We start from the raw sequence: 21304 nt of genomic DNA on the forward strand, positions 1-21304 counted from the left end.
GAAGAATTCATTAAGGATTCCAAACTCTCTTCAGAGTATTCTTCAGTCAGCACTGGGGGGTTGATTTTCTTTGTACACAAAATCCATTTGTAGCAACCCAAATCCTCTGAGGAAGTGCTACTTCTGGCCACAAATCAACTTTCTATTGTTTATTATTGATGGTTGGGTCACTGTTAATCATACTACAGTAGAAGGAAAATTGGAGTTTATGTCTTCCAACACCATCATTTTGTAGATGATAAGCTTAAATCCAAGGGAGTTAAGGGGCTTTCCCCAAGTAACACGGAATTGATTAGAACTAGGACTAAAAGTCTTTTGACTTCTGGTCCATTCCATGTTCCGGTCTACTCGTAGGTGATCAGAATGCTTTTTCTAAGAGGATGACATTGGACTTCCCCTTCTAACAGCTTCTTTCTATTGGATTTCTCCCCCATTTCTCTGGCAGGACATGATAGAAAAAAAGAAGAAAGATTTCTTGCTGCAGAATGAATACACATCTGTTAAATATTCCCAGGCAAAGCTTCAGCAACTTACAGAGCCCCTGATGAAAAGCATCTCAACAGGAACTTTCTGTGTTCCTGGAGGACACAGTCTCTACTTAGAAGCAAAGAACAAGGTTGAATGGGACTATAACCTAGTGCCCAGGAAAGGGGTTAAGGTAAGGAATAAAGAGGGAGGGATAGCTGTCAGAACCGTAGAGTCAAAAGGTGTTTGTTGCTTTTTCTGAAAATCTAAGATCATAGCACCATTTTTATGGAGAAAGCAGAGCAGGGCAATATCTCCACACTTTTAGTTTTTATCCGCAATTAGGTATATGTTGTTGAAGGAACTGGAAATATATTTGCAATATTTTGGGAATTCTGGGTTAAAGAGAACAACTTTTCTTTATCAAACAATGTGGCCATTTCTTTGCTAAGTATAGAGGATACAAAGAGTAAACACAACCTTTGTTCTCAAGATGATGATATTACCTGAAATGAAGACAAAAAATTGGGCAAATATATAATTATCATACTTTGATGAGCAGATAGTAAAATAATGGTAATGATTATTGATGGTAACAATTATTATGATATTGGCTGATGGGGCCCCTGTGTGGCTCAATAGGTGAGTGTCCGATTCTTGATTTCAGCTCAGGTCATGATCTCATGGTCATAAAATTGAGCCCTGAATTGGGCTCCATGCTGGGCGTGGAGCCTGCGCAAGATTCTCTCTCCCTGTCCGTCTGTCCCTCCTCTGCTCATTTGCATTCTCTCTCTCTCTCTCTCTCTCTCTCTAAAAAAAAACTAGTAGACATGTTCAGCACCCCCTTACTATGCCATGCATATAGTAAATAACCTATAATCAGGTATTTTGGTTGGATTGTCAATTTAATGCTCAGAATATTATTATAACTTAGATACTATAGTTATGCAGTTGAGAAATGCAATACACAAAGAAGTAAAAAAGTTGCCCAGAGTCATACTACCAGCAAGGGGAGAGCTGGTAGGGCCGCTCAGAGTAATTGGCCATTCTCCAAACTGGAAAGGTAGCTTAGCAAAGCACTCTGAAAGAGCAATAGGAGATACAGGATGAAGTATCCATAAATGTTATCCTAGTTAAGAAAGGGTAGATGAGCATCCTGGCAGAAAATAGATTGAGCTAATGTTTGAGAAAACAGGAGTCCCTGTTTATATACACACTGCAGTCTGCTGGGCGGCACCTGGGGTGGATAGTGGAAAGCTTCACTGGAAAGAAGGATGGAGGGCTGCAAAGGAGGCTGCAGTGGAAGGTTTCAGGTCTCACAGAAGAACTCAGAATTTATATTGGAGGCATAGAAGGAAAGTTAGTGAGGGATATCTAAGCAAGTGAAAAATGTACAAGGCCAGATTTGTGACTTTGTAGAACAATAATTTCCCCCAAAAGACACGATGTGTGCTGCATGTCATGTCTCTTCTCCTTGTTTCCTCAGGCAAATGAAGTTCTCCAGCACTTCTTACAGTCCCAAGTGGCAATAGAGAAATCCATCCTGCAGGGAGACAAAGCCCTCACCTGTCAAGAGAAGGCACTCGCAGGTACAGGTGCAGGGCTGAGCTCATAGCAGAGTGGGTGGGTTGCTGCACTACCTCCAGACAGAAATGAGGGCAAAACCTGCATGAAACAAAGAGCTTCCTCTCCTACTGTGGAACGACACTGCTAAATACACATATAACAGTCAGAGTTGTCTTTTTATATCAGGCAGACAAGGAGGGCCATCTCCATCATATTCTGAAATGTGCTCTTGGTGACCCACATAATTTGGGGGCTTCTCAGCTTCCTTTTCAAAGTCAGTTTGGTATCTGTGCTAAGGAGAGTAGAAATCAGACCTGACTGTTGCTTTCTTCTCTAAAACATTCGTGGAACAGCTGAGCGGGCTAAGAAGGAGGCAGCTGAAAAGGAGCAGGAGCTGCTAACTCAGAAACACAAGGAGCAGCTGCAAAAAATGGAGGCTCAAGAGAGAGGCTTCAGGGAAAACATAGCCCAACTGAGAGAGAAGTTGGAGAGGGAAAGAGAAAGCCTTCAGAGAGAACAGGAAAAAATGCTGATGCACAAGCTGAAGGTAAGCCTTGCACAGAGCTGGGCCGTGCTCCATGGACAGTGCCCTGGTTTCTGAGGAAGGGGAGAGCCAAACTATTAAAAATCATGATCCCAGGGAGAATCATAAAAGACATACGATTCATTAAAACCTCAGATCTTTCTGGACCCTGCTGGGGCTCTTAAATCCACAAATTCCAAAGGCTTATGTAGTTGGAGAATTTGTAGTATGCAATTAACATCCCTAAGGGTGCTGGGCTGCTGTTTGTGGTGATTGTTAGGATGGTTTCATTGGACCCAAATTAAATAAGGCCCTAGTCTGCTCGTCCTTAGGATTCTTGGTTCAGCCATCAAACAGACCTAAAAGAACTCCAGCTTATCTTAAAGGTATCAGAAAGACTTGAAATACAGGATTCTGAAAGCTCTAAAATTTGCTGCATTTGTTTCCAGATCTGTGTGAGTCATCAGACAGAGCACAGAGGAAAAGTAATTCTTCGACTCAGTCTGATGCTTGACAGCCAGTGTTCTAGAGGGGATCGGCACTTCCCATTTTTGTTAGACGTGTGTGTTCATGCTACCTTGGTGGAACTGAGAAATAGAATTAATCCTACATCCCCCTGAAGGACATCCTCACTGCTGGAACTAAGAGGATAGTTCTTAGGTCTGATCTAGCCTGACCCCACCCCACTCTTGGTGAGATGGTGCTGAGGGAATTGTGGGAAGGTGTAAACCATGGATACTCCCACTCTCCAGGGTCCACTCATCAAAGAGCACTCTCGGGTGATAGTGCAGTAGACATGGTTCTTCAGCTGAAACTGTTAGACTCAAAACCCTTGCTTTTGATAATAGAGGATTTTCAGAAGTAAACTCTTTCTTTTTTATAGGTCCAAGAAGAACTTCGTAATGAGGGATTTGAAAAGAAATCTGAGAAGTTGTGTAGAGAGATACAGCTACTAAAAAAAGAGATTGTGGCAAATAAAGATAAATATTTGTTGGGTCAATGGATTATTGATGTGACTGATGGAGTATTCAGTAAAGAAACGCCGGATCATAGTGAGTTACCTGGTTTGGGGATGAAAATTCTCAGCTCATAATGACATAGGTTCAGAATTCCTTTTAGGGATTCATAAAATGAGGGTTTTTGTGATGCTGTGACTTATTTTGGAAGCACGTGTCATATTAGTTTCTTTTAACAAAAGTTTAAAGACCAACAGTGATTAATGATTACTAAGACCTGACAGACAAAAGATATACTTCATTTTGATCAAATAAAAGAAATGGTAAACAAGATTGTTAAAAGATAAACATAGGGGGCCTGGGTGGCTCAGTGGGTTGAGAGTCCGACTTTGGCTCAGGTCATGAACTTGTGGTCTGTGAATTCGAGCCCCGCATCGGGCTCTGTGCTGACAGCTCGGATACTGGAGCCCGCTTTGGATTCTGTGTCTCCCTCTCTCTGCTCCTCCCCCACTCATCCTCCCTCCCTCTCTCTCTCTCTCTCTCTCTCTCTCTGTCGAAAATAAATATTAAAAAAAAATAATAATTTTAATAAAAGATAAATGTAAGGAAAAGCTGAATTTGCAATTGCAGCAAAACAGATGAGATACTGCAGAATAAAATCATCAGACCTGACCATTGCTTTCTTCTCTCTCTAAACCATTCGTGGAACAGCTGAGCGGGCTAAGAAGCAGGCAACTGAGAAGGAGCAGGAGCTGCTAAGTCAGAAACACAAAGAGCAGCCACAAAAAATGGAGTCTCAAGAGAGAAGCTTCAGGGAAAACATACCCCAAATGAGAGAGAAGTTGGAGAAGGAAATAGAAAGCCTTCTGAGAGAGCAGGAAAAAGTGCTGATGCACAAGCTGAAGGTAAGCCTTGCACAGAGCTGGGCAGTGCTCCATGGACAGTGCCCTGGTTCCTGAGGAAGGGGAGAGCCAATACTAATAGAAATCAAGATCCCAGGGAGAATCATAAAAAGTATATAATTCATTAGAACCTCAAATCCTTCTGGATCCTGCTGAGGTCCTTAAATCCACACAACTCCAACACTTTCTGTAGTGGTAGTCTTTTTTTTTTTTTTTAATATTTATTTATTTTTAAGAGAGAGACAGAACTCCAGTAGGGTGGGGAAGGGAGGGGAGGCAGAGAGAGACACACACACACAGAATCTGAAGCAGGCTCCAGTCTCTGAGCTGTCAGCCCAGAGTGCAACGCGGGGCTCGAACTCATGAACCACAAGATCATGACCTGAGCCAAAGGTGGATGCTTAACTGACTGAACCACCCAGGTGCCCCTCTAGTGTTCGTCTTTGAAATGAACAAATAACATCTGCAGATTGGTAGGTTGCTGTTTGTAGTGACTACAGCATGTTCTCTTAATGCTTGGATTGGGTAGGACCTCAATACTATAGTCTTTAGGATATTAGTGTAACCATCAGATACATCTAAAATACATCTACTGGGTTCTGAAAGTATCAGATTATTCCTGATATGAAATATAGAATTCTGAAAGCCCTATAACTTGCTGTATTTGTTTCCAGATCTGTGTGTTACTCTATAAAGCCCAAGGGAATAGTCTTCCTTATTCCAGTATGCAGCTTGATAGCCTGTTTTCTGCACAGTGTTAGCAATTCTCATTTTTTGTAGATGGTTTTGGCCATCATACCTCAAGCAGAACTGAGAATTAGTTAGAACCAAACCTACATTCTCTCCCAAAGGGCATCGTTAGAACTGGAACACATTTCTGTAATAGTTCTCAGTCTTGACTCAGCATCTCCCCACCCTCAGTGAGATGATCCTGAGAAAATTAGGAAGTTACATGCCATAGATACTCTTACCATCAGTTTCAAATACATGGATATATTGAAAAACCCCATCAAGGAACACTATGAAGATAGAGAAGAAGGTATGAAGATGGGTATGCTTAGCTTAGCTGCTAGTGTTAAAAGTGAAACCCAACTTGATAATTGGGGACTTTCAAAAGTGAACTCTCCCTTTTAGAAACCCAAGAAAAACTGCTTTTGAAGGATTTAAAGTTCTGGGATCACAAATGAAATAAGCTCATAATTCCTGTTAGGAAATTATAGAATGAGACTTGTTATGCTGTGACTCATTTTTGAGGTATATGTGTCATGTTAGTTTCATTTAACAAAAGTTTAAAAAGTAATTATCTAAATATATGAAGGTCTTACCCAGAAAAGATAAACTTCATGTTGACAAAATTAATTTGGAGAAATGAGAAGCAAATTAAAAGATACAGTGGAAAAAAAGATCAAATTTCCAGTAACATCAAAAGCAATATGATACTACAGAATAAAATCATGAAGTACGTAAAATTTACATGAACAAAATTTTTTAAATGCTATGTAAGACACAATTTATAAAAATGGACAGAAATTAAAATTTCAGTATTAAGTTAATATGGACATTTAATGTGATCCCAAAATATGTCAAACATAATTTTTCAAGAAGTAGATAAATTAATTCTGAAAGTTTTATGGAAAAGCCAAAAACAAAAATATCCAGTGCAATCCTGAAAAAAGACAAATGAAAGGGAACTAGCTTTAGCCACATGTTAAAACATCCCAAGAATTAGCATTGTGGTACTAACATCTGAATATTGAAACAATGACAAAACAGACTTGGAAGTTTAGAAATTGGTGCATGAAGCTTCTGGGTGGTTCAGTTGGTTGAGCATCTGACTCTTGATTTCAGCTCAGGTCATGATCCCATGGTTGTGGGATCAAGCCCCATCTGGGATTCCATCCACATTGAGCATGGAGCCTGCTTGAGATTCTCTTTCATTCTCTTTCTGTCTCTCCCCCTCTACTCACACTCTCTCTTTCTCTCAAAAATTTAAAAAAGAAAAGAAAAGAAATTTGTGCAAAGTCATGCAGAAATTCAGCAGATGATAATTTGGGCATTTTCTTGTGTGAAGGAATATGGGATATTCAGCCAATGGTGTTTGAACTATAGGCAGCCATCTGAAAAAGAAAAGTTGGGTTCTCCTTTACATGTAAATTTCAAGATGGTCCAGGTAAATTTCGGATGGTTCAAAGATACAAACAGAAAAAATTACAGCATAAAATTAAATAATAGGGGGGAGTTAAAAAAAATAATAATAATATGGGAGTAGATAGGACCTTCTTTAAAAAAAAAAAAAAAAAAAAGAGGTTAGAGTGGGAGAGAGCCAAAGCATAAGAGACTGTTAAAAACTGAGAACAAACTGAGGGTTGATGGGGGGTGGGAGGGAGGGGGGGGTGGGTGATGGGTATTGAGGAGGGCACCTTTTGGGATGAGCACTGGGTGTTGTATGGAAACCAATTTGACAATAAATTTCATATATTAAAAAAAATTTTTTTTAATGTTTATTTTTGAGAGAGAGAGAGAGGCAGACAGACAGACAGACTGTGGGTGGGGGAGGGGCCAAGAGAGAGGAAGACAGAGTCTGAAGCAGGCTCCAGGCTCTGACCTGTCAGCACAGAGTCCAACGCGGGGCTTGAACTCATGAACGGTGAGATCATAACCTGAGCCAAAGTTGGAAGCTTAACCGACTGAGCCACCCAGGTGCCCCAGTAGGACCTTTCTAAGTATGACATAATGGAAATAGATAAAAAAGATATATTTAAAATTTTTTTGAATGTCATTGACACACAATGTTACATTAGTTTCAGGTGTGCAACATAGTGATTTGACAAGTTTATACATTATGCTATGCTCACCACAAGTTTAGCCAGCATCTGGCATTGTACATTGCTGTTGCAGTATCGTTGACTGTATTCCCTATGCTGTGATTTTTATTCCTGTGACTTATTCATTCCATAACTGGAAGCCTTTCCCACTCCCTTCATCTATTTTGCCCATTCCCGACACCTCCTTCCCCTCTGGAAACCATCAGTTTGTTCTCTGTCTGGTACTACTTTTTGTTTGTTTATTCATTTGTGGTTTTTCTTAGATTCCACTTATGAGTGAAATCAAATCAAAACTACAGTGAGATAGGGGCGCCTGGGTGGCTCAGTCATTTAAGCATCTGACTTCAGATCATGATCTCACAGCTTGTGAGTTTGAGCCCCACGTCAGGCTCTATGCTGACAGCTCAGAGCCTGGAGTCTGCTTCGGATTCTGTGTCTCCCTCTCTCTCTGCCCCTTTCCCACTCATGCTCTGTCTTTTTCTCTCAAAAATAAATAAACGTTGAAAAAAAAGTTAAAAAAAAAAAAACTACAGTGAAATACCACCTCACACCAGAGTGACTAAAATCAAAAAGACAAGAAATAACAAGTGTTGGCAAGGTTGTGGAGAAAAAGGAACCCTCATTCACTGTTGATGGGAATGTAAATTGATATAACCACTATGAAAACAGTATGGGGGTTCCTCAAAAAATTAAGAATAGAAATACCATATGATCCAGTAATTACACTACAGAGTATATGCCCAAAGAAAACAAAAACACTAATTCAAAAAGTGCTCCCCCATGTTTCTTCTAGCATTATTTACAGTAGCCAAGATATGAAAGCAATCTAAGTGTCCATCAATAAACAGATAAGAAGATGTGGTGTGTATATATATATATATATATATATATATATATGTATATACATATGCACACACACACATGCGCGTGCGCACACACACACACACACTGGAGTATTACATGGCCATAAAAAAGGATGAGATTGTGTCATTTGGGACAACCTGGATGGAACTAGAGGGTATTACACTAAGTGAAATAAGTCATACTGAGGTAGATAAAAGAAAATACTAATGAATTCATTTGTCTAAGAAAAAAAAGTTCTTCATAGAAAAACATGAGCAAAGTAAAGATGGCAAAATGAGGAATTCATTTTAATATGTATCAGAAAAAATAATATAATTTCTTTAAGCCATAATGATCCCTTTAAAGCAGTGGGAAAAAGAACACCCCTGTCCCCCCAAAATGGGCAAATATATTAGAAGAAATGAAATATATTCAACTTTGCTAATAATATGAGATACGCAAAATAAAGTTTTGAGGCTCCTGTTTCATCCCTAAGGTTAGCAAAGCAAAACACATTTGATGGGATACTAAGTTGCCAAGGATTTGGAGAAATAGGAAATTTCCCATATTTTCGAGAAAGTACAGATTGGAACAATTCTATATCAAGGTATTAAATGCACATACCTTTGATCCAGCAAGTTCAAATTTAGGAATTTATCTTATAGATTTAATTGTACGTGTGCCAATGTCATATGTGCTAGGATATATGTTACAGCACATGTGTATGGCACAAAATCAGAAAACAACTGTCAGGTGCTGGTAATAGAAATCATGGGGCATTTGTACAAGAGTATTCTATGGTCACTACAATGAAAGGGAAAACTCTGTACTAATATGAGAAGATCTCTAGATTTAGCATAAAGTAAAAAAACATCCGGAAAGTATGCATAGTTGCTACTAGTAAATTTAAATATAATGAATATGCACATGTATTTTACATGTCTCAGGAAAAATATGAAATAAACTAGTAACTATGGTTGTGACTGAGGATGGACCTGTGTAGTTGATGTGAGGCTTGAGAGGGTAGCTAACTTTATGTCATATATTCTTCTCCATGCCTCTTGCATTTTGTATGGTATTACTGTTACATATTCAGAAATAAAGACTTAAAACTGCTAAAATTAAAACTAAAATAAAAATACATGGAAAGGGAACATTTAGTAATAGGGTGGAAGCAGTTATGCTCCTTGAAACAGCATACCTCAGTGCAGTAGGAAGAGTCTGCTGATTACAACAGGGAGCTGAAAACCATAAGATATGCATCCTAATCTTGCTTTAATTATGACCTTTCGATGTTCCAGTCTCTAATTTCTTTTTTTACTGAGGTATAATTGGCATATAACATTATATTAGTTTCGGGCGTACAACATACTGATCCAGCATTTATATACACTGGGAAATGGTCACCCCCAGTCTAGTTGCCGCCCATCACCATGCACAGTTGCACTTTTTTTCTTGTGATGAGAACTTTTTAAGATTTACTGTCCTGGCAACTTTCAAATACATACAACACTATTATTAATGATAATCACCATGCTGTACGTGAAATCTAATTTCTTTTGCTATATAGTCACTTGGGAAGTTTGCTAGAATGCCTCTACGTTCCAGCCCCATGCTTATAAAGGGAGTGAATTAGAAAAATTGTTCTTCAGTATCAACTAGATTTTTCCGGAATTCCTTTTCCAGCTGCCTTGTGCTGTAGAATGTGATATAGCTAGAATGAACTACTTGTGATTCTGCAAGCTGCACATGTTATCTTTGGATTCTGTGTCTTTGTATATTGCATACAGACATCCTGCCACCATACTACATTCTCATTATTTGCTAGCCCCTATCTGTCCTGACTTCCCAAGGAGGCAGTTGATCTGTTCCTCCTCTGTGTTCCTTATCATCACCCCTGTCAGAGCACTTCTTACTAATTGTGACATTGAAATAGCCTATTTATAGGCATCTCTCCTCCTCTCTTGATCTCAGGTGCTCAGACTTTTTCATCATTGTGAATCTAACTCCCAGCACAGAGCCCACCACATAAACCCCAGATCTTCAAAGGTAGTTCTACTTTTAGCTTTTTGAGGAACCTCCAAACTGTTCTCCAGTGTGGCTATACCAGTTGCATTCCCACCAGCAGTGCAGGAGGGTTCCCCTTTCTTTGCATCCTCACCAATACCTGTTGTTGCCTTAGTTGTTAATTTTAGCTATTCTGACAGGTGTGAGGTGGTATCTGATTATGGTTTTAATTTGTATTTCCCTGATGATGAGTGATGTTGAGTATCTTTTTATGTGTCTATTAGCCATCTGGATGTCTTCTTAGGAAAAATGTCATGTCTTCTGCCCATTTCTTAACTGGGTTATTTGGTTTTTGGGTGTTGAGTTAGATAAGTTGTTTATATATTTTGGATACTAACCGTTTATCAGATATGTCGTTTGCAAATATCTTCTCCCATTCCATAGGCTGCATTTTAGTTTTGTTGATTGTTTCCTTCACTGTGCAGAAGCTTTGTATCTTGAAGTCCCAATAGTTCATGTTTGCTTTTGTTTCCCTTTCCTTCAGTGATGTGTCTAGTAAGAAGCTGCTCCAGGGTCAAAGAGGTTGCTGCTTGTGTTCTCCTCTAAGATTTTGATGGTTTCCTGTCTCACATTTAGGTCTTTCATCAATTTTGAATTTATTTTTGTGTGTGGTGTAGGAAAGTGGTCCACTTTTATTCTTCTGCATGTTGCTGTCCAGTTTTCCCAGCCCCGTTTGTTGAAGAGACTCTTTTTTCATTGCATATTCTTTTCCTGCTTTATCAAAGATTAGTTGACCGTATAGTTGGGGTTCATTTCTGGGTTTTCTATTCTGTTGCACTAATCAATGTGTCTGTTTTTATGCCAGCACCATAGTATCTTGATGACTCAGCTTTGTAATATGGCTCTTAATGGAAAAGCATTCAATGCTCATGGATTAGAAGAACAAACATACTTAAAATGTCTGTACTACCAAAGCAGTCTACACATTTTAATGCAATCCCTATCAAAATACCACCAACATTTTTCACAAAGCTAGAACAAACAATCCTAAACTTTGTATGGAACCACAAAATACCCCAGATAGCCAAAGCAGTCGTGAAAAAGAAAAACAAAACTGGAGATACCATGATTCTGGATTTCATTCTCTCTAAAGCCTTTAGGGCACAGTTCTGTTTTCTTAACGGTTGTGAGTCAAAGTTTAGCCACCTTCTACTTTCCCCAACCAAAGCCATTGGAGTGAAAGTCCAGTAGCTGAATCAGTCCCTAGTGACCCATTGATATCACTCAGAGGAATGCATCTCATACTGTCCATATGCATGTTCTGGTAAAGGAAAGAAGCAGGGATAAGCCCTACTTCCCCATGAAATCTCCCTAACACATATGGCCAACACACATCATATACATTATCTTCTGTCTGAATGAGCTGCCTCTTTTCAGGACATACTTTTTATCAGGTAACACCTTAAGCCTTAGGAAACATACTAGCTGCAGTGAATGATAACCATAGAGGGAAAAAGAATGAGGAACACTCAACAAAGCAGTATTTACAAGAAATGATAACTGGAAAGGATTAAGAGTGAAGTAAAGGACAATAGGGCAGAGTAAAAGGGATCTTCACCACTTTCATATTTAGTCATAAACTTCCTTTTGTAATAAATGTTGTAAATACCCAAAGATAAGCCTCCCAGTAAAAGGTGTCTTACATAATAGTGAATAGTAAATAATTGTTGAATCATTGAAGTAATCAAAGAATGATTTCAAGCACATCTTGGACAATCTTGTAAGAAGACAAGTTCAAGCCATTTGTGTACATGGTATTTGGATGAAGTAAGATGTAAGTTGCTTGGCCATTTTTACATTACCATCTCTATTTCCTCAAACTTAGTCTACAGTCTGCCTTATTTGTTGCTACCTTCTCACCTCTTAAGCTGGAGTTGAATAGCCCTTGGAAATGTATTTATTAAGAAGACTCTTCAGTGTTGGCTGCTGTATAGAAATTCAAAGAAAAAATAGAGCAGTCCTCTCTCCAGGAATATAGGAAATAGGTTAAGGAAGCTTAGGAAAGCTTATATGACCATGCCAGTGGTCTCCTTTGGCCTACCTAGTATCTGCATGGCCAACAGCAGGGGGGAACATACCAGCACAGGAAAATTATATTACATTTTGCTTGACCCCAATACAAATATTATGTGTGATCAAAACAGAATTCACTATGAAGATAATGCCCACAAAATGGCAGACTAGAAGCTCCAAGCCCTTGTTCCCTCATAGAGACATTAAAATAATAATAACAATAATAATATGACTAAAATAATCGTATAGAACCTCTAGAAAACAAAGTAAACACAACAGTCAAGTGAACCCCAATGAAGAAAAAGCCACATTGCCCGCTCCCCTAGATTAAGGGATGATCATCGACCAGTGTAATTCATGACATTAACAAAATGGAGGGGAGAAAAATGATAGTCTCAGTTCATAAGGAAGAAACATCTGACAAAATTCAACACCTTTTCATGTTAACAACCCTCGACAAGGTAGAAGTAGAAGGAAACTACCTCCACGAAACAAAGCCATAAATAAAAAACTCACAGCTAATTTCACACTCAATGGTGAAAGGTTGAAAGCTTTTCTGCTAAGATTGGGAACAAGACAAGAATGCACTCCTTCACCAATTCTATTCAGCATTGTACTGGAAGTCCTAGCCAGAGCAATTAGCAAGAAAAAGAAATAGAAGGCATCCAAACTAGAAAGGAAGAAGTAAAATTATCTCTCTTTGCAGATGACATGATCTTTTTTTCTCCAGATTTATTGAAATCTTTTTGACATATAACATATGTAAGTTTAATGTGTGCAATGTGATGACTGGATACATACATACTTTGTAAAATTATTTCCACAATAAGATTAGTTAACACCTCCATCCTTTTACATAATTGTGATTACTTTTGTGTGTGTGGTGATAACACTTAAGATCTATTCTCTTAACAACTTAGAAGTATGTAATACAGTATTTTAATTATAGTCACCATGTTGTGCATTAATTAGATCCCATATCTTACTTATCTTATATCTGAGAATTTGTACTCTTTGACCAACATCTCTCCATGTCCCCTACCCCTTAGTCCCTGGCAACCACCATTATACTCTATTTCTATGACCTTACCTTTTTAAGATTCCATATGTAAGTGGGAACATACATTATTCATCTTTCTCTGTCTGACTTATTTCACTTAACAAAATGCCCTCAGTGTTCATCCATGTGGTTGCAAATGACAGGATTCCCTTCTTTTTCATGACTCAGTAATACTCGATTCCATTGTCTATACAATAGTGTATATACACACACACACACATGCACGTATCGTCTTTGTCTATTAATCCATTGATAAAAATTAGGTTGTTTCCACATTTTGGCTACTGTGAATCATGCTGCAGTGAACGTGGGGTTCATATATCTCTTCGAGATAGTGCTTCCATTTCTTTCAGAAGTATACCCACAGTGGGATTGCTGGCTCATATGGTAATTCTATTATTAATTTTTTGATAACTGTTTTGATTACTGTAGTTTCATGATAAAGTTTGAAATCAGGAAATGTGATACCTCTAGTTTTGTTCTGCTTTCTTAGGATGACTTTTTTTATTTGGGATCTTTTGTGATTCCATATAAATTTTAGGATTATTTTTTCTATTTCTGTGAAAAATATCATTGGAATTTTGATGGGGATTGTATTGTTTGCTAATATCTGATTTAGAATTTTTGCCTCCTTATAGTTGTCATAAACTTTTTCTTTTTTTTTTTTTTCTTTTTTTTTTAAATATTTTTTTTCAACGTTTATTTATTTTTGGGACAGAGAGAGACAGAGCATGAACAGGGGAGGGGCAGAGAGAGAGGGAGACACAGAATCGGAAACAGGCTCCAGGTTCTGAGCCATCAGCCCAGAGCCCGACGCGGGGCTCGAACTCACCGACTGAGAGATCGTGACCTGGCTGAAGTCGGACGCTTAACCGACTGCGCCACCCAGGCGCCCCAATCATAAACTTTTTCTATACAACTGTGGTCATATTTGGTATTAAGGACTTTCTTGGATAATGAGTTAGAAAGCATACCTTATTTTTTTTGTTTATTTATATTATTTTTGAGAGAGAGAGAGAGTGCAGTAAGGGCAGACAGAGAGGGAGACAGAGAATCCCAAGCAGGCTCTGCACTGAGAGCCTAGAGCCCACTGTAGAGCTTGAACTCACAAACCATGAGATCATGACTTGACTTGAAACTAAGAGTCACACACCTAACTGATTGAGCCACCCAGGCACCCCAACATGCCTTATTTTTGATGCCCAACAAGAAATTCTTTTTTTTGTTTTTTATTAAAAAAATATTTTTTATATATGTTTATTCTTGAATCAGAGATAAAGTGTGAGCAGGGAAGAGGCAGAAAGAGAGCATGAGCAGGAAAGGGGCAGGGAGAGAGAGGGAGACACAGAATCTGAAGCAGGCTCCAAGCTCTGAACTGTCAGCACAGAACCCGTCGCGAGGCTTGAACCCATGAGCTATGAAATCAGGACCGGAGCTGAAGTTGGACGCTTAACCGACTGAGCCACCCAGGCGACCTCTGACAAGAATTTATATAAAAAATACTGCTAAATGTTTGTTTGTAGAAATCACAGTTAAATCATCTGAGTCTTGAGGTTTATTGTAAAGAATTCACACTGATTTCAATTTCTTTAATAGATACTAGAAGCTTCCGGTTTCCAGCGACAAAAAGCACAGATTCCCTGAGGATATCATTGTGTGTGATGGTGAGTAAGTCCACTCATCCTTCCAGCTTTTGTTCCTAAAACCTATGTTTTAACCTTTTGGGGCACAACACTATATAAAGGCTATAGGTTTAAGGTGTATGTGTACTGACCAAAGCAGAGACACTTAGAAATTCACATATTATGTTAGGTCTTCCTTTCTTCTGTAGGGTAGCTTATATGGATAATTAATGCCCCCAAATATTAAAGTCTGTCCTCTTTAATTGTGTGAGCTTTCTGATACCCCCCAAAAATGGTAAAAAGGAAATATTAAGCCAGAAAAATAATGATTTCCCCTTTATAAATCAGACTTGAAGAGGCTTTGAATGTGTACTCCTTAATAATGAGGCCGCACATTTAAGTCACAAATTTAACAATTCCTAGACTTAAAATGGATCATTCCTGACAAGTGTTGGAAATGTGTAAAAGGACTATACTTGAGGTAGGGTGCACTTACGTATGCCTTCAGTATACCACAGCGGAAACCATAGGCTACAGAGGGGTCACGCCAGTTGACTTTTGTTAAGATGTTCTTCTGATTCGGTTTCTGGAAGAAGGGTGGGGGGTTTTTCATATTAGTACATTAGTACATTTACTTGAACCTTTTATAGGGGAATCAGAGCAATCTGCATCTGTGAAGGGTCCTCCTGAAAAAAGAATGAGCAAAGTGTCAGGCTCCACCTATGGTCACCATAGGAGATATGGCACAAGCTGTCTTGCATGTGTAAGGGTGGATGAAAGAAACGGGGCACATGGCCTCAACCTCTTTGGAGAATGGGCACAAAGACACACTTAGAGGGGTGCCTGGGTGACTCCATCGGTTAAACACCGACTTCGGCTCAGGTCATGATCTCATGGTTCATGGGTTCGAGCCCCATTTTGGGCTCTGTGCTGACAGCTCGGAGCCTGGAGCCTGCTTCAGATTCTGTGTCTCCCTCTCTCTGCTCGTTCCCCACTCGTGCTCTGTCTCTCTCTGTCTCTCAAAAATAAACAAATATTAAAAAAATTTTTTAAAAAAAGACACAGTAGCTTGAAAGACGCTTTTGTGAACTCATAAATATGTTATACTAGCACTTTACTGTCCGAGTCTTATTAGAGACTCTTTCCTGAATATCCATCCTGCAAATTAAAATCCTCTGTGATTTCAGTTTTCCCTTTAAGACCTATATTTTCGGTGCAATAAGATTGAACTTAAGTTCAGTTAAGTGAACTGATGCATTTTTCAATCCAACATGGAGGCAAGTTGCCATATTTATCACAGCCAAACCACTAGGCAAGTTCCATTGCCTTACATTTTATGTAGTTCTGGATTTCTCTTCGCTTAGACTGTGTTTTTCAAAATCCAGCAAATGCAAGGTGATTTTGGTTTTGGGTTGTTTTTACTCTTACATCACAGTTGCTAAACTCTCCAGTTCTAAAATTCCCTAAGCATGTGAATTATGTCCCTAAAAGGGAATTATGTCCCTTAAATTTTAAGACATTTAATTTTTTAACTGATCAGTTGCACTCACCACATTTCTGAACTGAAATTGTTTCATGTCTGTGCTTTTCTGGAAGGGCTGGTACATTTGCAGCTTTGTGGTTTTTCACCAAACTTTGTGTAACAGGATGTTAAACAAGACTCTTCCTGTCTGAGAATTTCCACCATTCTCTAAAGATGAGTGCACGAGGTGCCAAAGAACCACAGTTTCTAAAACAACATGCTACCGCATTTGGGAGGAGTTAAATTGATAAAACATGAAAAAAGTCATTTCTATTAAATTAAATCTCATTAGCTTCCATCAGTTTAAGAATATTTTAACAATTCTTCTTTTACCAGGAGTATACTCTTGGTACTTAGACTTGCAAAATATAAAAAGTTATTTCTCCTGGGGTACCTGGGTGGCCCAGTTGGTTAAACATGTGACTCTTGATTTGGGCTTGGGTCATGATCTCATGTTGTGTGAGATCAAGCCCAATGTTGGGCTCCATGCTGACAGCACAGAACCTGCTTGGGATATCCTCCCTCTCTCTCACTCTCTCTCTTTCTCTCTGCTCCTCCCCTGCTCACACATGCACACTCTCTTTCAAAATAAATAAATAAGCCTTTAAAAAAGTTATTTTTCTTGTCAGCAAATTTTCTTCCAAATAACGGAATCTGGAAGAGAGACGCCAAATTTATTTTTTTTCATTGCTAAATAGTGAAAACATCCTGCTATACATCCAAAGATAACTAACCTTAGATTCATCATCTCTAGAATCATATCTTTGTAGCTTCATAAATAAAATGAAAAATAACAGCAACAAAAAATGAGAGAGACAGAGGGGGATTCCTTGATCCAGTTGGTGAGGAAGGACTCTTTTTATTTGGATGATAGTCATGTGCTCACCCTCTCCTACATCAATATCTGTGTCTCAGAAAGTACAGGACCTCTGTACTTAGTGCAGCTTAGGTCCATCCCTTAAAATGGCCAAGTTTAATTTCAGGACTCTTAAAATTATCTGTCTCAGATATTGTTGCATATCTTTTTACAATAATAAAAGAAATGTCAGCTCTAATTATTATAAAGTTCTGTTATCAAAATGAGCTCCTGACAACCTTGCTAGATGTTAGATTTTTCTAGCTGCTCTTAAAGCTAGCAGTGGTCTATGTGATTATGTTTGCTCAGGAGATAGAAACAGAAGTATGTGTATGTCACTTGAGAGTCTAGGCCACAGAAATTTGGTCCTGTACTCCACCAGTTCCATCTTTTCCCTCCTACTGGTTCAAATTTGACAGCAGTGGAGCTTTGACCTTGCAGATAAATAGGCTTTCTTAGTGGGTACAGAACAACTAGATGGAAGGAACCTGAATCCCTGCAGAACCCTGTGGAGGAATGCTTCCACACAAGCCTGGAGTGGTAGAAGCAGAGGTGCTGTGACAGCAACCTCTAAAGGGATCTCTATCTCCAGTGTCCTCACTGTACTCTTTCTCCTCCTGCCATCAGAATGTGGAACTCTATACACCTTTGGAATAAATCCCATTATTCAGGTCCCACCTGATCTTTCAGCCTCATCCTTAATGAGCCTGTGGCTATGGTGAACTCCAGTGGATTCCTAGCATTTGCTCACTACCATTGTTTATTTGCTCATTTCATTCTTTTGGTCTAAAATACATTTCCTCTCATTTTTCTTTGATGCAATCTGAGTTACCTTTTGAGATCCAGCAGTAATGGCACCTCTTCTTGTGGCCATCTAAAATCCTGAATATAATTAATTGTTGCTTTTTTAGACAACCAAGCACTTTATTTTTAACATTATGTTAGCAGTTATTACTTCTCATTTAATGGTAAAATATTCATGTTCATCAAGATACAGGTTAGCCAAAGAACTTTGTTTTTAAATACACAAAAACCGTGGAAATGCTAGTTTTGAAGGCCTGAGAGGTATATAATAATGACAAATAGGCAAAACGTAAAGTAATAGCTTTTATCAGCAGCCTTTAGTTGGGCTGATGACAAAGTCTCAATTTTGAAAATTCCTTAACTTTAAATAAACTATCCTGGCAAGGTTTGATGACATGTCTAAAGATACTTTAAAAGTGGAGATTAGGGGCGCCTGGGTGGCGCAGTCGGTTGAGCGTCCGACTTCAGCCAGGTCACGATCTCGCGGTCCATGAGTTCGAGCCCCGCATCGGGCTCTGGGCTGATGGCTCAGAGCCTGGAGCCTGTTTCCGATTCTGTGTCTCCCTCTCTCTCTGCCCCTCGCCCATTCATGCTCTGTCTCTCTCTGTCCCAAAAATAAATAAACGTTGAAAAAAAATTAAAAAAAAAAAGTGGAGATTAAAGGGTGCCTGCGTGGCTTAACTAATAAATCAGTTAAGCATCTGATTCTTGATTTCAGCTCAGGTTGTGATCCCAGGATCATGGGATGGAGCTCCTCATCAGACTCCACACCTGCTTGGAATTCTCTTTCTCTCTCTCTCTCTCTCTCTCTCTCTCTCTCTCTCTCTCTCTCCCCGCCTCTCCCTCTCCCTCTCCCTCTTCCTCTCCCCCTCCCTCTTTCTCTCTCTCTCCCTCTCTCTCTCTCCCCTTCCTTCCCTCCCCCTCCCCCTCCCCCTCTTCCCTGCTTGTGCTCTCTCTTTCTCTCTAAAAAATAAAAATAAAGGGGCGCCTGGGTGGCTCAGTCGGTTAAGCGGCCAACTTCGGCTCAGGTCATGACCTCGAGGTCCGTGAGTTCGAACCCCGTGTCAGGCTCTGTGCTGACAGCTCAGAACCTGGAGCCTGTTTCAGATTCTGTGTCTCCCTCTCTCTGACCCTCCCCTGTTCATGCTCTGTCTCTCTCTGTCTCAAAAATAAATAAATGTTAAAAAAAAATTTTTTTTAAATAAATTAAAAAAATAAAAATAGAGTGGAGATTAAAAAAATTTACTTGTTCACTATCTTGAACCAGATATCACAAACAATACAAGTAGACCAAACTGGCTATCTATTATTTTCATTTCACAGATTGGATCTTTGGGTCAAGGGTGAATATGGTGTTTCCAGTTAGCCTCACTGCAAGACATTGAATCTGTTCCTGGAGTAATAGGGTCAGAGCAAACTGAGGAGTGGCCAAGAAACTAGGATGGGAGATGCCGATAGTACCTACAGTCACCATCAAAGATGTATCATGAAACAAATTATACTAAATTCAGGGTAGAGTGAAGGAAAAGTCACAGTCACCTGAACCTGGGCTGAGGGAAATCAACAGAGGGACACCATGACCTCTCAGAGAGTGGCATTAGCAAACCTTTTGTCTTTTCCACATTCGCAAATATTTAATGCTAGCATCTAGAACCTAGGTCACAGAGGAAGCTTCTCCTTCTGATATCCATCAGACAAATATAAAAACCTCCTAAATTTTGCACTCTTTTTCTCCACGCTCAAAAATACTAACTGCTGAACTAAGGGCAGCTCTTGTTTCCACTGGCTCAGCCCACACTGTGATTATGAACAAGATGACATATTTATTACAGCTATCTCACTAAGCTGATTCACTGACTCAGATTTGTGCAGTAACAGTTTCTTCTTATTTCTTTTTTTTTATATAGATTTCCTCAGTCCCACCAATATCAGAGTATTTGTTTTGTGGTGTTTAGCTTTCTGTCACAGTAGCTAGTGCCTCTTGCTCTTATTCAAGAATATTGTAAAGCTATAGATCTTGACTCTAAAACTATTTATTCTTTTATCCCCAGATTTTTATCAGCTGAAGAATTGCATCAAATAGATTGATGGCCTGAAACTGCTTAAAGTCTGCATTTCCAGGAACTCGATGTGGTTTAGGATATCATCAGTTTGGGGCTCCTTCTTCTTATGTTTCAGGATGCTAAATGGGACTCTTCTGTTAGGGGTCCACTAAGTGTCCTGGACTGAGAACACTAGGTGCCAAATAACTAATTCCCAAGCAAGGTGCCACATCAGCTTTTACAGTTAGGTTAATAAACTCAAGACAGTAGAAGAAAAATAATATGATTATATCAATTAATGAAGAAAAAGCATTTGACAAAAGTCTAACACTCACTCGTAATGAAACCTTTCACAGATTAGGAATAGTGGGGTATTTCCTCAACTTGATAAAGAATAGCTGAAAAAAACCTACAAGCATACTTAATGGTGAAAAGCTAGATGCTTTCCCGTAAGATTAGGAACAAGGCAATGATGTCTGCTTTCACTTCTATTGAACATCATACTGGAAGTCCTAATGAAATAAGACAAGAAAAGAAAAGGAAAGATATATAGATTTTTTTATGTAGAAAGTCTCAAAACATCATCAACAACAACAAAAAATTCCTGGCACTAATAAGTGATTATAGCAAGGTTGCAGGATATAAGGTTTACATACAAAAATCAATTGCTTGCTTATACATCAGCAATGAACACGTGGAATTTGAAATTAATAACACAATATCATTTATGTTAGCACTCCTGAGAAAGAAATACTTAGGTTATACATCTGAAAAAAAATATGTGTAAGGTCTAATGAAGAAAATAACAACTCTGTTGAAAGAAAACAAAGAAAATCTAAATAAATGGGAACACTCAGTATTGTCAAGATGTCAGTTCTATAGATTCAATATAATCCCAGTAAAAATGCCAGCAAGTTATTTTGTGGATATTGACAAACTAATTCTAAAGTTCATATGGAGAGGGGCGCCTGGGTGGCGCAGTCGATTAGGCGTCCGACTTCAGCCAGGTCACGATCTCGCGGTCCCTGAGTTCGAGCCCCGCGTCGGGCCCTGGGCTGATGGCTCAGAGCCTGGAGCCTGCTTCGGATTCTGTGTCTCCCTCTCTCTCTGCCCCTCCACCGTTCATGCTCTGTCTCTCTCTGTCCCAAAAATAAATAAACGTTGAAAAAAAAATAAAAAAATAAATAAAGTTCATATGGAGAGGCAAAAGACCCAGAATATACAGCAAATACTGACGG

General features: G+C 39.1%; 1 protein-coding gene across 2 annotated transcripts in view; it reads left to right on the plus strand.

Annotated features, from left to right (window-relative positions):
* LOC125173441 (guanylate-binding protein 4-like) overlaps nucleotides 1-21097 on the plus strand; it is a 38755-nt gene extending 17658 nt beyond the window's left edge. For both annotated transcript variants that reach the window (XM_047872579.1, XM_047872580.1), the window contains exons 8-14: nucleotides 446-658; nucleotides 1952-2054; nucleotides 2385-2578; nucleotides 3438-3606; nucleotides 4222-4415; nucleotides 14817-14884; nucleotides 20076-21097. In XM_047872579.1, the coding sequence (XP_047728535.1) occupies nucleotides 446-658; nucleotides 1952-2054; nucleotides 2385-2578; nucleotides 3438-3606; nucleotides 4222-4415; nucleotides 14817-14864 (921 nt within the window). In that variant the 3' untranslated portion in view covers nucleotides 14865-14884; nucleotides 20076-21097. The remainder of the gene's footprint in view (nucleotides 1-445; nucleotides 659-1951; nucleotides 2055-2384; nucleotides 2579-3437; nucleotides 3607-4221; nucleotides 4416-14816; nucleotides 14885-20075) is intronic.
* The last annotated feature ends 207 nt before the right edge of the window (nucleotides 21098-21304 follow it).

Source organism: Prionailurus viverrinus, chromosome C1, assembly GCF_022837055.1.
Source record: "Prionailurus viverrinus isolate Anna chromosome C1, UM_Priviv_1.0, whole genome shotgun sequence".
NCBI lineage: Eukaryota > Metazoa > Chordata > Mammalia > Carnivora > Felidae > Prionailurus > Prionailurus viverrinus.